The sequence below is a fragment of the Pelmatolapia mariae genome, linkage group LG7 (assembly GCF_036321145.2).
Source record: "Pelmatolapia mariae isolate MD_Pm_ZW linkage group LG7, Pm_UMD_F_2, whole genome shotgun sequence".
NCBI classification, from domain to species: Eukaryota; Metazoa; Chordata; class Actinopteri; order Cichliformes; family Cichlidae; genus Pelmatolapia; species Pelmatolapia mariae.
The window spans coordinates 60,126,795-60,141,737 of record NC_086233.1 but is presented as its reverse complement, the minus strand read 5'-3'; the positions used below and the strand labels follow the sequence as shown (position 1 = coordinate 60,141,737).

The following is a 14,943-nucleotide window of genomic DNA, read 5'->3' as shown; positions in this document are numbered from 1 at the left end:
GGAACAACAAGTAAGCCATAGTGTAAGGGGGAAAAAATAAATGGGTTTTACAGTAGAAAAGGCAGGTATAAAATTAATGATGTTTCCATTCCAGTTACTTCACCCTGGAACCATATATTATATCTGTGCTTCCCTTCCTGTGAGATATCCAGATTTCTAATATGAACAGGGTCTTTTATGACAGTCACACCATTCTGCTCTGGCAGTAAGTGGCTGCAGGAAAGTGATAAAAACAGTGTGTCAGTGAGTGAAAGCAGATGAGGGTCAACTATTGCCCCCTCAGATAAGGACAATGAAATCCCTTCCTAATTTTATCTAGTTGGAAAATAGCCCCAATGAAGATATGTCAGATAGCATGGACACTTCACACCTCTTGTAAGATATCCAGCTTACTTACAATTTAGGATATTCATCTTTGAGTATAAGCTTGCATGAAGATTGTTTGGATTTGGAGGATTTGACTTGCTATGTGTTGATTTTAAATGAACCCATTTCCAGGACTATACAATGTGGCATTGGCAAAACACAGATCTACAGAGATTTTCCATAACTGAAAACATAGTATACTGTAATCAAAGTAATCTGATATCCCTGCAAACACTGGCAAATTGCTAAGAACATTTCACCTGTTGAGCCCAGTGGCTTCCACCCAAGACTGCATCTGGGATGATTACGGCAGAATGCAAATGACCTTTGTTGCTCTTTCATCACAAAGCACTTATTCTGCTTATCCATGTCACCCTGCGCCCCTCCCTGTTTCTCTCTCTCCCACCTCTGTCATCTCAGAGAAGAAGAGGGGAAAGTCATTAGGCACAAATGGGGAGGAGAGAGCTAGTGGTTGCTATAGCCATGAGAGTCTGGGCAGAGCTTGGAGCCACAGAGAGATAGTGAGAGGACTGCACTGGGAAATATCTGCCCAGGGAATACAATAAGTTTTCAGCTCATTAAGTTGGATAAACAAATGGCTTACTGTAGGAGATACTGGGAGTCATACTGGATATCATCAGCAAGACATTAGAAAGTAGGTATTTTGAATTTTTTGTATGAACATCTTAACACTTACAATGTTTTTCTGTTTAATTTTATTATATATTACCTTGACACAACACCCCCTTTATTCCATTAAAGGATGCACTTCATAATATAATTGATGTGTCATCCTCCTTCCTAAGCTGTTGTATGATTTCACTGTTTCATTTTTTCTTGATTATCAAGATTAATAAACGCAGAGGGGAAGTGGAGGAGTGTTAATGGAACACCATGAAATTCACTTGAAGACAAAGGAGATGGATGTGGAGTAACAGTCTTGTGGCAGAAACAGTAAGAAAAATGGGCAATGCCATGAGAAGTATTCTCGCCTTCATTCCTTCTGAACGCTGCCAGCGCTTCTTAGTTGGGGACCTGAAGGAGATGCCACTAGATCGGACCCTGGACCTGAGTAGCCGACAGCTGCGAAAGCTGCCTGTTGCTGCCTGTCTCTTCAATGAGTTGGTGAAGCTTTACCTGAGTGACAACAACCTCAGCAGCTTACCGGCTGAAGTGCAGAGCCTGAGAAAGCTGCAGCTTCTGGCCCTTGACTTTAACTGCTTTGAAGAGCTCCCACTAGCCATATGCAGGTTGCCCCAGCTTAGTATTCTTTACTTGGGTAATAACAGGCTTTATCACCTCCCCGTAGAGCTGAGAGAGCTTAGGGAACTTAGCACTCTGTGGCTGGAGACTAATTGCTTCACTGTTTTCCCTAAGGTTGTTTGTGAGCTCTCAAATCTAAAGACCCTGCACCTCGGATATAACCAGATACGGAGTTTACCCAAAGAATTTGGACGGCTGCACGAGCTGCGAAGTATTTGGCTTGCTGGGAACCAACTGCCAGAGTTCCCACCAGTGTTGCTTGAAATGCACTCTCTGGCTGTTGTTGATGTAGATCGGAACAGAATACGTCATTTTCCTAGCCTTTCTCACATGCAGGGGTTAAAACTTGTGATCTATGACCACAACCCCTGTGTTAATGCCCCAGCAGTGGCTGAGGGAGTCAGAAGGGTTGGGCGCTGGGCTGATAGCTCAGATGACGAGCAGGAAGATGATGCTTCAAAAGCAGCAAGTGAGACTACAGCTGAGGTTGTCGAAGTCCATCCCGAAGAGCAACAGAACATTCAAGGTTAAGGACCAAAGTGACCTTCAGCTGTGGGGAGGCGGGACTGACTGGCCACGCTCGAGTGGCGTCCTGGAGCACTTAAAGCAGAGTGGCATGACAAATACCATCAGGGTGATGGTATTTGGTCCATATATGGTAAAGCCAATCATTTAAAAGGGAAAGTTCACCTCTGAAATCAAATCTACACACACACACACACCCTCAACTGGCCTGCTGTGCCAGGCCAGTTGAGGGTCTGGCACAGCAGGCCAAGTCTCACCAAACAATCTGATGGATTGTTTGGTGAGACTTGGCCAGTTTTAGATATACTAGTTATGTTTGCATTTACATATTTTAGGATTATGACTTTATTTTGGATTGAACTGTCCTTATAAAGGCCATAAAGTAATGAAATCCAAAATGCATAGTCTGTAAAATGGGATATTTGAATCATGACATAAAAGCAATATTTAAAAAAACAAAATAAAAAGACTGCATGCCTTGAAATTATTCATTTCAACACTGTAAACTTTTTGATTGATCTTTTTCCTCTGGAATGTTGCATGTATTATATTGTTTGTGTATTGCCAAGTTCCCATAGTATGTTTGCAAGGCAATGTGTCAAAACAGGCATTAACATTATTCTAGTAAATCAGCCATGCAGCTGTTGCTGTCCAGTGATCTGAGAATTAGTTTCTTACTTTTATAGAAAAGTAAAAAAAAAAAAAAAAAATGACATGCATCATTTTTAGTCAGTATAAGTCACAGTTTGCGACTTCTGATTTTACAGTGCAAAGAATTAGGAAACATTTTGTTCCAGCAGTGCGAGATAGTATCTGCACCTGCTGGGGATTTTAATACCAGAGATGGATGGTTTAAGTCAATTAGTGCACTCTGTATCCAGACCAATGCATAATTCATCGACTAGATTGGAGCTGTGGCTTTGAATAAAGACTGCTAATGGGCCATAATGTCGTTGCTGTAAGGTTCTGGTTTGAAACAGATCATACATGCAATTTTGCAATTCCCCTGTGTACCAGGAAAATGTTCTGTAAACAAGCTTAAAAGTAATTCCACGATATATGATCTGGGCATTTGGAAACTTTCTAAACAAAATGCATAAAAAAAAAGATTGAAAGGGCTTGAAATTGTTTTTTCTTCTGGAAATGTGATTATTTACAACTGATTTTCTGTGCTTCCACCTTTCATAGATCTTTATATTATTCTATAACATGTATTTGATTTTTTAAATATATGAATGCATAATATTTTATCTAAATGTATACTTATATTACGTTATAGTATTTATTATGATTTCAGGCAATCTTTTACATTTGTATGGTCCTATTATAAACTACATATATATCAATCTGATTTTGTTATGTTTTATATGTTTAACATTATGTTTTAATGTAACACTGGAATAAACTTATCTAATCTTATATTAAACACAACACCTATTTTTTTTTTTAATCAGTATAGTTAAATTTGAAGGTTTGTAAATGTATAAATATCTTTATGTTTGGTCATTCAAAAGCATTCACCAAAGTTTTGGTACGTTTTTACCTTTATAACAAAATCAGACGTCATGTGAAGTTGCAGGATTTTTTTCAAACCAATAGCTGTAATGTTATTTAATCTATGCTTAAGTGTGACACATACCTATATATAGATTTCATGCTTAATACAAGCCAACAGTATCAATGTTAATCCTTTAAGTATCTGCAGATCACAACTTATTACAAACCATTTGAGTTTGCATTGCTGCTCTCTCTGCACACACACACACTCACTGACCACTTTATTGGGTACACTGTGCTAGCACCAGGTTCAATCTGCTTTTCCCTTAAAAACTGTGTTAATTCGCATAGATTCAACAAGATGCTGGAAACATTCCTCTGAGCTTTTGGTCTATGCTGACATGATAGCATCACATGATAAAATCTCCTGTAGCACCACATGCCAAAGGTGCTATGGGATTGAGATCTGATGAGTGTGTAATTCACTGTCATTTTGAAGAAACAAGTTTGGGCTTTGTGACATGGCACGCTACCCTGCTGGAACTAGCCATCAGAAGTTGCTTAGAATTTCCAGTAAATTATCTGTACAAGAGATTGGAACAAAAAGAAGTAAACATATTTTTGTTTAAAATGTTAAAAACCTAGTATTCAGGACATGTTTATTGGAGATACAAATTAACTTATCTTGTCGATGATTTTACATTTCTCAAATGTATATGTAATGTAATGTAAATTTGTTATTAAGTAATTTACTATAAGACTGCAAGACAGTCATCAGATTTCTCTATAGGAATTAAAAATTCAGTTGGTAGCTAGAGTTGCTTTATTATGGTGACAATAAAGAAGTTAACTGTGTTTAATTTGTTTAACACATAACATCTACTCGTATTTTCTCAGGATACAAGATGAGAGATTATGAGTGCATTATATTACATACATAAATATCTTTGGTTCAAAGTCCAACGAAAACACAACTTGCCCACTTCCTTTACTTAAACTTACTTGGATCCAAAGCACCCCTGAAGTGCAGGTTAAACACATGGAGGCTGAGCCACATACTAACATCAGCTTCAATTCTACAGTAACTTTACTATTCCTCTTATTCTCCATAGTCATTAATGATAAATAAAGAAAGTTTCACATGTCAATAAACTTATATTACTTAAAAGACCCATCTAAAATGTTCTGGTGCTTGGTCGTGATGAAAACTAAATAAATAATATTTTTTAACAAACAGCAGAACGCAAACTGCACTTAATAATAAAGACCTCATAGAATGAACCACAACTGTATAAAAGAGTCAAGCTTTAACTAAATATGCCACACTAGGTAAGTCATGTGGTACACTGAAAAAGAACATGTATTTATAATATTTAAAAAAACAAACAAACAAACATCAATTTTTTTAGATCCCTCAGGCTGCGCTCTTTGCACATTTTACCATTGCTGTCTTCTTACACCAAAATTTCCTAATCTAATTGGTCTCTCAATGACCCTTTGAGAAAATGCATCAGTCTTTTGCAGTTTTGTTTCAACTGCAAAGCATTTACTTTCAAAAGTGGCTTCATATTTAATGATGTTTGAACTGAGAAGTAAGGGTAACACATGAGGAGATTGAACTGACTTAAAAGGGTGTGTTAAGTTGTTGGCATTACGTGACGATAGAGAATACTGTTAGACAAGCCAGATCTGGAATGTAGCACCTCTTGATGTGGGAAAGAATAAACTCAAATGTAACAAAGACAAGAACTGTAAGTCCAGAAGAAAGAAATAAGCAGCAGTAAAAGTTACAAAAAAAACCCTCTTGTCAAAATGAGAAGTGTTCCAGCTAAAACAACGTGGCTAGTACTGATTACAGTCATGCATGTGAATTTGAACAAATTGGAACAGGAGGTATGCTTCAATCTATCACGATCTGCCAAATCACATTCAAACTGCTAAAGAGTGATAATGGAATATATAAGCATATCCTACAGGTACTGTAACTGTGTGAGGTGACAGGGTTCAAAGGCTCATCCAGGGTCCAGGTCTCTGCCGGAGTACTGTTTCACCCAGCTGAGGTGAAGAATTCTCTTCCACCTCTGGCCCATCAGACTCATGAGACTCCTCTTCCTTGCTATCTGGAGCATCAGGCCCCAAGGAATCTGGGATTACAGAGGCATTCTTTGACAGCTCAGTGCCTGTGCCAGTCTCCTGAAAATCAGATGACTCACTCACAGATCCAGTCACTTTAGAAGAATTAAGTTCCTTCTGAGAGTTTTCCCTCTCCATGCGCTTTCGGACCTCTTCTCTCCTCTGCTGGATGCGGGTGTCGTCTCCCATCATAACCCTGACTCTCACTTGATCTGGAGGCCAGAGTCCACCCCATATAAACTGCAGGTAGCTGAACAGCACAATGACACTGAGGAAGGCAAAGTTGGTCGCTACGCCAATCACTGCAGATGTCAGGGGGAAGTTATACAGAACATAACGAATACCAGTGAAGTAAGCATGGATACGGAGCTGAGATGAATAGATCTGAACCTGTTTTGAGTGGATCTCAATGACTGCACCAATAGTGGGTTGATAAGCATTGGTCTTGTAGTCTGAGAATAGCTCCACCTCTATGAGCTGCTTCTGCTCCACCATGCCAGTGACGAGAAGAGGAGCGAACACTAAGGTACTCATAGTCTGCAGAAGCTTAGAGCGGTAATGCAGCATTGTAGATCTTCCAACTGATGAGACAGTCGTTCCACCCTTGGTATAACAAGACATCTTTACCATGAACATACCCAGCTCTTCATTCACTGGCGATTCAGGCATTTCCAACTCCAAAGATATTCGGTAAGGCTGACCATTGGCCATCACCTGATCTCTGTCATTCTTCATGAAAGAGATGTTGGCTGTGGGGAAGGAGCAAAGTCTCGACTCCGAGGCATCACAGTCAGCAGTGTAGAAGAAGTGCACTGGGGTGGAGAAGCTCACGGTAGGCATATAAGAGTAATAAAAGCTCCCATAGAGAAAGATGGACACCCAGAGCAGCAGCACTAGGACACAAAAAAGGATGGCTGCCTGAAGCAGTGTCCGTCGGGCTTTGAGGAGCGTGACAGCTGCCACATCGTGCAGCCAGTGCAGAAGTGGTCCCATGGCACCTCCTAATGTTTCCGATCCGGAACTCACCGACCTTCTTCTGGTCCCGTTCTGGACAGTCGTTGCTCCTTGGAGTCCCGTGGACCGCTGCCTCAGCGGAAGGCCCCTACCTTGATGCATCAGTGGGTGGGTCTCCTCCATAACCGTGTAATCGCTTATCTTCACCCTCCATTTCAAGTCTGGTTAACCGGCTACACGCTAACCGTGATAGTTGCAGCTACCGTCACGGGCGAAATAAACTACTCAGCAAACACAAATATCCTGCTTTTCTAAAGTCTGGACTGTGTTGGTTTCAATCAGACTGTGAATTTAAGATAGCAAATTAGCTTGCCGGGTTACACAATGAATTTCCGGCGACTATGCTCAAAACACTACACCGTGACCCGGAAATGAAAAGCTTTTGTGCCAGCTCGAAGCAGCAACGTAGAAAAAAAGCAGTAATTAACGTCGCCAGCGAAGGAAGCAGGCCTACAAACACATAAACAGAGATGGGGAAGAAAAGTCGCCTCCCTGGAGGAGCCGTCGGTCGGAGAACTATATTGCAGCTTTCCCCACCCGGGAACCGCGGCGTGAATGTTGGAGAGAGAGAAGAAGCGCCCTCGGGATCTGATGGTATTTTATCTCAGTAGCATGTTAGCGGCAGGCTAGCCTAGTGCTAAATACCTGAGGTGCGAACAACGGGCTCATCTGATTATTATTATTATTATTAATGACAATAATACTGGTATTTTTATATTTAGCTGTCCAGTTACTTAACATATGCTGCAAATATACACCGTCACTGAGAAACTGCAGCTGAGAGCTGTAGTTATTATGAATTCTTTTTCTAGTTTTAGCTTCTACCAGAAGCTACAGGCTAGTGCGCTAAGCTAACAGTTCGGGGAACATTGTCACTTTACCTTACAAAATATGTTAGGATAGGATAGGATAGGATAGGATTAACTAGCCAAAAAGAAATGGGGGAATGATCTGTGGGATCGATACCCTTTAACCGCGATGCTTTTTATTTAATCTATGAATACCTGTAATGTTAAAAGCGACAATATTTTACTACAAAACTTTGTTTTTTTCCCCCCAGATGAACAGGATGGGGATGGGCATAGATTCGTGAGACGCACAAACATCAAGGCTCCAGCAGTAAAAGCTACAGGTGAGGTGTTTTTCTCTCCCTCTCTCTTTTCGTGTGTGTTGCTGCAGTCATTCTCAAGCAGCAGATTCAAGACTTTATTTCATTTCACTGAACAAAGCTTTTTTGCTTTCACTTGTAGAGGGGTTGTCTTTGCTCGGAGCCTATGAGGATAGCGATGAAGAGGATGCGGGAGATTCTCATCGTTCAGCCGCAAATTCTCAACACAATCAGTCAGGTGACATCGACAGCACACTGGCCAATTTCATGGCTGTAAGTATGATGACGATACTGTAAGCCAGTCTCTTATTATTTATGTTGAGCTAATAAAGGTGTAGATTAATGGCAAGTAGGTTAAAGTCAACTTCTACTTTATAACTTTATAAAATTGTTTGTTTTTCCTGATTTTTCAAATCACTTATGCAGATTTTATACTCTTTGAGCTCCTTATTCATTATTAAATCATATACTCTATGTAAAGCCTAGTGCTTTGACCAGTGTGGTTTATTCACGCAACTAAAAACTTGCTGTCTCTGTTTTCTGGTTGCAGGAAATTGATGCAATCACAACTCAGCCAAGTTCAGATGATGCACCAACTCATCAATCAGTTCCAAGTGCTACTCCACCCAAACCTGAGGTTAATACTCAGCAGCCAGCTGCTGGTGAAGGACAGAATCAGCAAGGCACAGACTTTGAGTACAATACACAGTACTCACTAGCCGGCGGTAATTATCTCAGCTGCATTAAAATATCAAGTGTGCATGTCCTTAGTGAACTGATTTATATTTCTTCACCAAAAATAATTTGTATAATAATGTATTTATATTCATGTGAAAAGAAAACTGCATTTTTCTAATGTTATATTCTTGATTACATGAAGTATTTAATGATGTGCTACATTGATTATATAAAGAGATCAATCACGCAGTGGTTACTTTCAGAAGGGATGGTTTGATATTGATGTCTACTAACCATTAAACACAGCCGATTATTTTATTTTATTTTTGTTAATGTCTTTGCTCTAACTGAGAACACTGGAGTTTTTTGTCTTATTTTGTTTGTTTGTGACAAGGACAATTTTTGAGATATTGTTTTGGGGTTTTTTTTAAAGTCCCATGTATTTGCTTGTATTTCAGTGGGTGTAGAGATGGGAGACTGGCAGGAGGTGTGGGACGAGAACTCTGGTTGCTATTATTACTGGAACACACTGACCAATGAAGTATCCTGGGAGCTGCCACACTATCTAGCTGATCAGGTGCAAAGCCTGGGGCATTATACCAACAGGTAGGAGACATTAAGAGTATTAAACAAAGTGTTTGAAGATTATGTTTATTTCTGACACCTGCTAATTGTGGGTATTCTGCTTTTATTTATAGCTCGAGTGTCAATGGAAATGGCACAGCTCATGCAGGTTATTACACAGAAGAAAATGCTGTATCTGCTGCCACAACAACATCAGCAAAAGAGACAAAAGTGAAGGCATGTTCCATCTGTCCCCAATTCAGCTATTCAGCTAGTTTCTGTTTTGTTTAAATACTCTCACCTTGATACTAAATATGACTTGCACTGTGTTTTTCTTTAAAGGAGGTAATTGAAAGCGTTGTAGGCCTCACAAGTGAAGAGGAAGAGCGCCAGGGAGTTGCTGCAGCACTCCTCGCTCCTCTGATTCCCTCTGAAGTGAAGGAAGCAGAAGAGAAATGGAGGAAAAGACTGCTTAAAGGCCTGGATGAGAGTGAGAATAGCTTGGATTCTGACGGAGATGGCATTCGTCTTACAGGATCTCCTTCTACCCCTCTGAGGGACTCAGACTCAGCTCCCATTGTCCAGAAAGATGGATGCACCAAGAAGCAATCTGGAGACAACTCTGAAGGTGATGAAGAGGCAGAAGAGGACACAATGGAGTTAGAACTGGCTCTGGAAAGGAAAAAGGTGTGTATTTAATGCAGCTCAGGAATATCTTTGAAACTTTCTTTTGGCACACAGAATAATCAAACACCTGACTCTTAGGCTGAGCTACGAGCACTGGAGGAGGGTGATGTCAGTGCTGGGGGCTCCAGTCCTTGTTCTGAGAATAGCCAAGAAGCCTCCGGTCCTCGTGGTGTCCTGGTGAAGAAGAACCGGTGGAAGACTTCTTTCCTCAGTGCTGCCAGCCCCGACTCTAACAGTAGAAGTTCAGATATACCGGATAACACAGAGACTGGTTAGTTTAAACATTAACACATGAGAGAAGTGGGTGGAATAACATAATAAAATTCTATCTACATAATTTTATGCCTCTCTTGTTTCTTGTAGCACTTCCTAAAGTCTTAGAAAGTGTTGTGGAAGGAGAAGACAATGAAGTGGAAAATTCTGAGGACAAAATGGGTTCAAAACCTTCCGTGAAGGAGGAGGGGGAGACATCTGAGCTCAAAGAGGAAACACCTGAGCTCAAGGTAACAACACTACTACTATTACTAACAAACAGTAATTTGCACTCTCTTTTGAGAAGTATTTTAATGGTAAAAAATGTAGTTTCAGATCGGTGAACTGGCAAACACCTTAATTAGCAAGATGGAGTTTCTTGGGATAAATAAGAAAGGGATCTCAAACTTTCAGCTGCTTCTGCTACAAACTGAGGTGCGTGGATATTCATTTTCTAAGCAATGTCATCCTAACTTCCATTTGCTGCTTTTCTATTGCGACTTTTAAAATATTTAACATTTAATTTTGTTTCACATAATTTTGCACAGGCACGTGGTAGTATTTAATATTTAAAATCTTCATAATAATTCATCATAAGGTGTCATTCTGGAAACTTACTGTAATTACTCTTCCATATTACTCATCTATCCTGTAGCTCTTCTGTCTTTATCTGTCTCTTGAGCCCTTTAGTTATATTTTATGGGCTTTTGTCTAATTTTTGTCTCTGTCCCTCTTCTTTCTTTTTTTGTTCTTTATTTCATTTTTTTTCCCCCAGACACGGGTTGCTGATTGGAGGGAGGGCGCTCTGAATGGAGTCTATCTTCGCCGCCGGCTGCAGGAAGCTGCCGAACACATAAAATATTACGAACTTAACGCCACCCCTAAAGGCTGGTCCTGCCACTGGGACAGGTACGCGCTCCTTACCTTTCACATCTCTAAACTCCCCCGCCCCCCAAAAATCTTACCGTGTGACTACACATCCCTCAGTGCTGAGGTTGCAGACTTTGTAACATGACTTGGGGAGAACTTAACCAGTCCGAGTGGATCAAAATACTTACCAGAAACAGACTCTTCAGGTTTTTGTGATGCAGTCCTTTGCGTACACTGATAAGGGAGCATCCACTCTGGGCCTGCCTGCTTCGTGTTAAATACACCTGCCACAGAGAGGACTATTAGTCCCTGTAACAGACTCTTAAGCCTTTTGTTGTAAAAGGGCATTTGTAAACTGATTATGGGTCCAGACAGTGGAAAAACTGGGAGGGGGTGTATGGTAGGAAGGTTTGGTTGCGTGGGACAGCTTTGCACTTTACAGGACTACAACCCCCTGAATGCAATGCTGAAAGAGTGATGCCCTGGAAGCGACGAGTGTCACGCATCAAATAAAAGGTGAAGATGGAGCAATGACGGGAATCCAGCAGGTCAGACCAACTCTATTTCATATGTTTTCCTGTTTTTCCATTTACTTCTTTCTGACGTAAAATGAGTTGAATTTGTGCTTCTTATTTTATGCCCTATGGTTGTTGTTGCTGCTGATGATAATAATAATAATGGTGCTTCCTCCCCGGCGTCTTCCTGTGTCTGGGAGGGAATGGTTGTCTAAAACAAAAGAAATGTGACAACCATGGTGTGAGCTGCTGAATGCTGCTTTCAGGACCTAGAGATGATTTGTTTGTTTATTTATTCCTGAGAGCAAGGTGGGTTCCCTATCCACAACCATAACCACACTCTTAATTCGGCCTTTGTTCAGGACAGTTAAAAGCACTGTCCATACCAACATTCCTAGTCCTTAATTGTGGCCATACTGTCCACTCCCTTGCCCTTCTGTCCCAGGGTATCAAGCTACACAGCAAGTATGTAGACCAGTGGTTGAGACTTGTGCCTTCTATCTCTGTTGTCCCACTCTCTAGAGAGCACAGGCGGTATTTCTATGTGAAGGACCGGACCGGTGCCTCCCAGTGGGATTTTCCAACAGAGGATGACAAGGAGGAGGACCTGAAAGATGGCCAGGGTACTCAGACACAGACTTCAAGCCAGGTGGATACCAAAACAAGTGCGTCAGGTGTCACAGGTAAATCTATTATTACTGCTGCTGGTCTTAGACTAGGAGAAAATTACTGGGGAGTGGAAAGGAAAATAATTGCAATAAAGTCTGTTCAATACATATTTCTTTGCTGTAATTGCATAATAATGTTAATCTCCCTTTTTTTTTTTTTTTAAACAAAGGATCTACATGTCCTCCTACTGCCCCGCCACCACTACCTCCTCAGCCCAATCCATCATCCTTCTGGTCCCCATCCCAACCTCCACTTCCTGACAGCCCTCCTCCACCATCCAACTACCCCCCACCTCCACCACTTCCCCCAGGCTCACCACCTCCCCCACCTCCCCCTCCTGACAGTGATGGAGAGATCATGGAGGTGGAGATGGAGATGGATGATGACAATGATGAAGAACCTCCAGCCCCTGGAACTGAGGAAGATGGCAGTGGGAAGCCTCCTTTGCCACCAGGCTCTGCTAGCACGAAGGTGTGGAAGTAGTTATGATTCTAATTACGTTAGTGTTTTCATTTTTTCAGAAGAACAGTAGCCATCCGCTTTAGCTTTATATTGTATTTGTTGTCATTCACACAGGCTGTCGAGTCATCGGGTCCCCTGGGAAAGGGTCAAAAACGTAAAGCTGGTCAGATGAATAAAACCATTACAATTGGCAGCAGTCCCATTCTGTACACCCAGCCAGCTGCCAGTGCAGGTAAAAAAAAAAGCTTCACTACACGTCCATCATAATGAAAACAAAAGGCAAAGCTACACTGAATAGGGGACAGTACATGTACACAATTGGTTCATTTAATATGTTTACAAAGTAACAATAAAGTTTCTCCTTGTCTGCAGCCCCTCTAATGTCAGCAACTGCCTACTGGGGTATGCCGGCCGTCACTGCCCCTTTGGTACCTTGTGAACCTCCAGCTCCACCTGTCCCAGCTCTGCCTCCACAACCACCACTGCCACCATCTCAGCCACCCTTTGAACCTCCTGGGGCAAAAACTCTGCTCACAGACAAGAGCAAGAAAACCAAAAAGGATAAGGTTAGTATTGGAGTTAAAATCAGCTGACCAAGAAGTCTTTCATTCCAGAGTGTTCATCATGGTTTGTCTTTTGTTAAAGACTAATTGTTCTCAAAAAAAATTCCTTTCCATGAAGCCGTCCCTGTGATGCAATACTTAAAATGACATTCAGGAAAACATGCAGTTCAAGTTTTCCATTTGACACACTTCTTCTCTGTCTCTAGCCCAAGAAAAGTAAGACCAAAATGCCTTCTCTGGTGAAGAAGTGGCAGAGTATACAGAAGGAGTTGGATGAGGAAGAAAAGAGCAGTTCCAGTGATGAAGATAGAGAGCTGCTCAACAAGAAGAGTATTGAAGAGTGGAAGCAACAGCAGCTCAGCACGTATGTGGTTATGCCCCTTCCTTTTACTTTAGGTTTTAATTTTTTTATTTTTTAAAATGAGCTTTACTTGTTTTTACTGCTTTCTCACCCAGTTTTACTCTTATTTCAGTGATTATAAATGTAACTTTTTTCAATTTTTACAGAGGAAAAGCTTCAAAGAATGCCAACTTTGAGGCACTGCCCGAGGACTGGCGGGAACGCCTGAAGAAAAGGAAGATGATGAACAGCACGTAACATCAGGTCTGGGTCATACACTGCCCAGGCAATGTTTTTAAAAACCACTCCAACCACTGTCATTAGGTTATCCTTCCCCAGCTTAGGGTTTTCTCTAAAGATCTGTGAACTTAAACTTTTACTTGTCCGTGATGAAGACATTTAGAAGCCCTTACATGGCAGGCCATTCACACAGAGGGGTTTTGAATGTCCTTCTCCTGGTTTTTGTAGCCACCACTGTAAATGTGCCAAATGTCTCGAGAAAATCGGTATATCAAGTTGTTTCATGGCTATTTTGTATAGCCCCTTGTAGATGATCACCCATTTGTTTTGGAGGATTTAATTTTATGGAGCATTTTTACAATGTTGTATATAAAATGTATAATGGGATAAGCCATGTTTGTGGAAGGGGGGGACTTCGTTGAACTTGTATATTTTGTAAAAAGTTATTAAAAAATGTTTCTAAAGTGATCTTTTTTTTTTCTTTTGCATTTTTGTTTTGTTTTCCCTCCCACCATCTCAATTACAATTTACTTGTTTTCAGTAACAATACTACATTGACCAGGAATGACTAGGGCATACAACTATACAAACAGCACAAGAGTGCGTTTGGATCACTGTCCTTTTTTATTTTATTTTATTTTTTTAGGGTTTATGACAAAGTCAATACTACATTGACTGTTCTGTGTGTTAGTTATGGGCAGGAGGAGACGTACAGAGCACTGCATCTGAATCCAAGTCTAGGAGTACAAGAACTTGGGTGTCCTTAAGGATAACAGGCTGAACTGGAAGAGCAAAACAGGAATTATTGGGCGATGAGCAGGCTCTGTTTCCCCAAGTAAGCTGTATATCCTTCAGTATGTGCAGATGGAGACATTCTATCACTCACTAGTGGTGAGTGCAGTTTGTACTGTGGTCTGCTGGGGGAACAGGATCAGAGCTGATGATACCCACAGACTGAATAAACATATCAGAAGAGCTAGCTATGAAGAAACTGTTCTCCACTATAGGTAATCCTGACCATCCTCTGCACCACTGGACAGGCAGTGGAGCATCTTCCCTAACAGACTGATTCAGGTCTGGACAGATATAAGAAATCGTTAATATCACATCTTATTCCCCTCTATAATACAATATATCTGGTAGAGGGGCATCTGCCAGAGCAGGGTAACCAGATGGCAACAAACTAAATGTGGGCTA

At 41.0% G+C, this 14,943-nt stretch overlaps 3 protein-coding genes across 3 annotated transcripts; 2 read left to right on the top strand and 1 right to left on the bottom strand.

The window, feature by feature from the left end:
• The first annotated feature begins 1,329 nt into the window (after positions 1-1,329).
• Positions 1,330-2,160, top strand: lrrc10 (leucine rich repeat containing 10). The gene has a single exon (XM_063480413.1). The coding sequence runs from the start codon at positions 1,330-1,332 to the stop codon at positions 2,158-2,160; it is 831 nt and encodes a 276-aa protein (XP_063336483.1).
• Positions 2,161-4,456: 2,296 nt separating this feature from the next.
• LOC134631572 (seipin-like) lies at positions 4,457-7,128 on the bottom strand. The gene has a single exon (XM_063480043.1). The coding sequence runs from the start codon at positions 6,919-6,921 to the stop codon at positions 5,656-5,658; it is 1,266 nt and encodes a 421-aa protein (XP_063336113.1). The 5' UTR covers positions 6,922-7,128; the 3' UTR covers positions 4,457-5,655.
• A 52-nt stretch (positions 7,129-7,180) lies between these two features.
• fnbp4 (formin binding protein 4) lies at positions 7,181-14,214 on the top strand. The gene is made up of 17 exons (XM_063480042.1): positions 7,181-7,392; positions 7,859-7,930; positions 8,049-8,179; positions 8,457-8,631; positions 9,043-9,190; positions 9,283-9,385; positions 9,491-9,835; positions 9,914-10,106; positions 10,199-10,338; positions 10,418-10,522; positions 10,863-10,996; positions 11,995-12,155; positions 12,311-12,612; positions 12,718-12,835; positions 12,976-13,169; positions 13,373-13,530; positions 13,674-14,214. The coding sequence occupies exons 1-17, from the start codon at positions 7,269-7,271 to the stop codon at positions 13,762-13,764; spliced, it is 2,694 nt and encodes an 897-aa protein (XP_063336112.1). The 5' UTR covers positions 7,181-7,268; the 3' UTR covers positions 13,765-14,214.
• Positions 14,215-14,943: the final 729 nt, after the last annotated feature.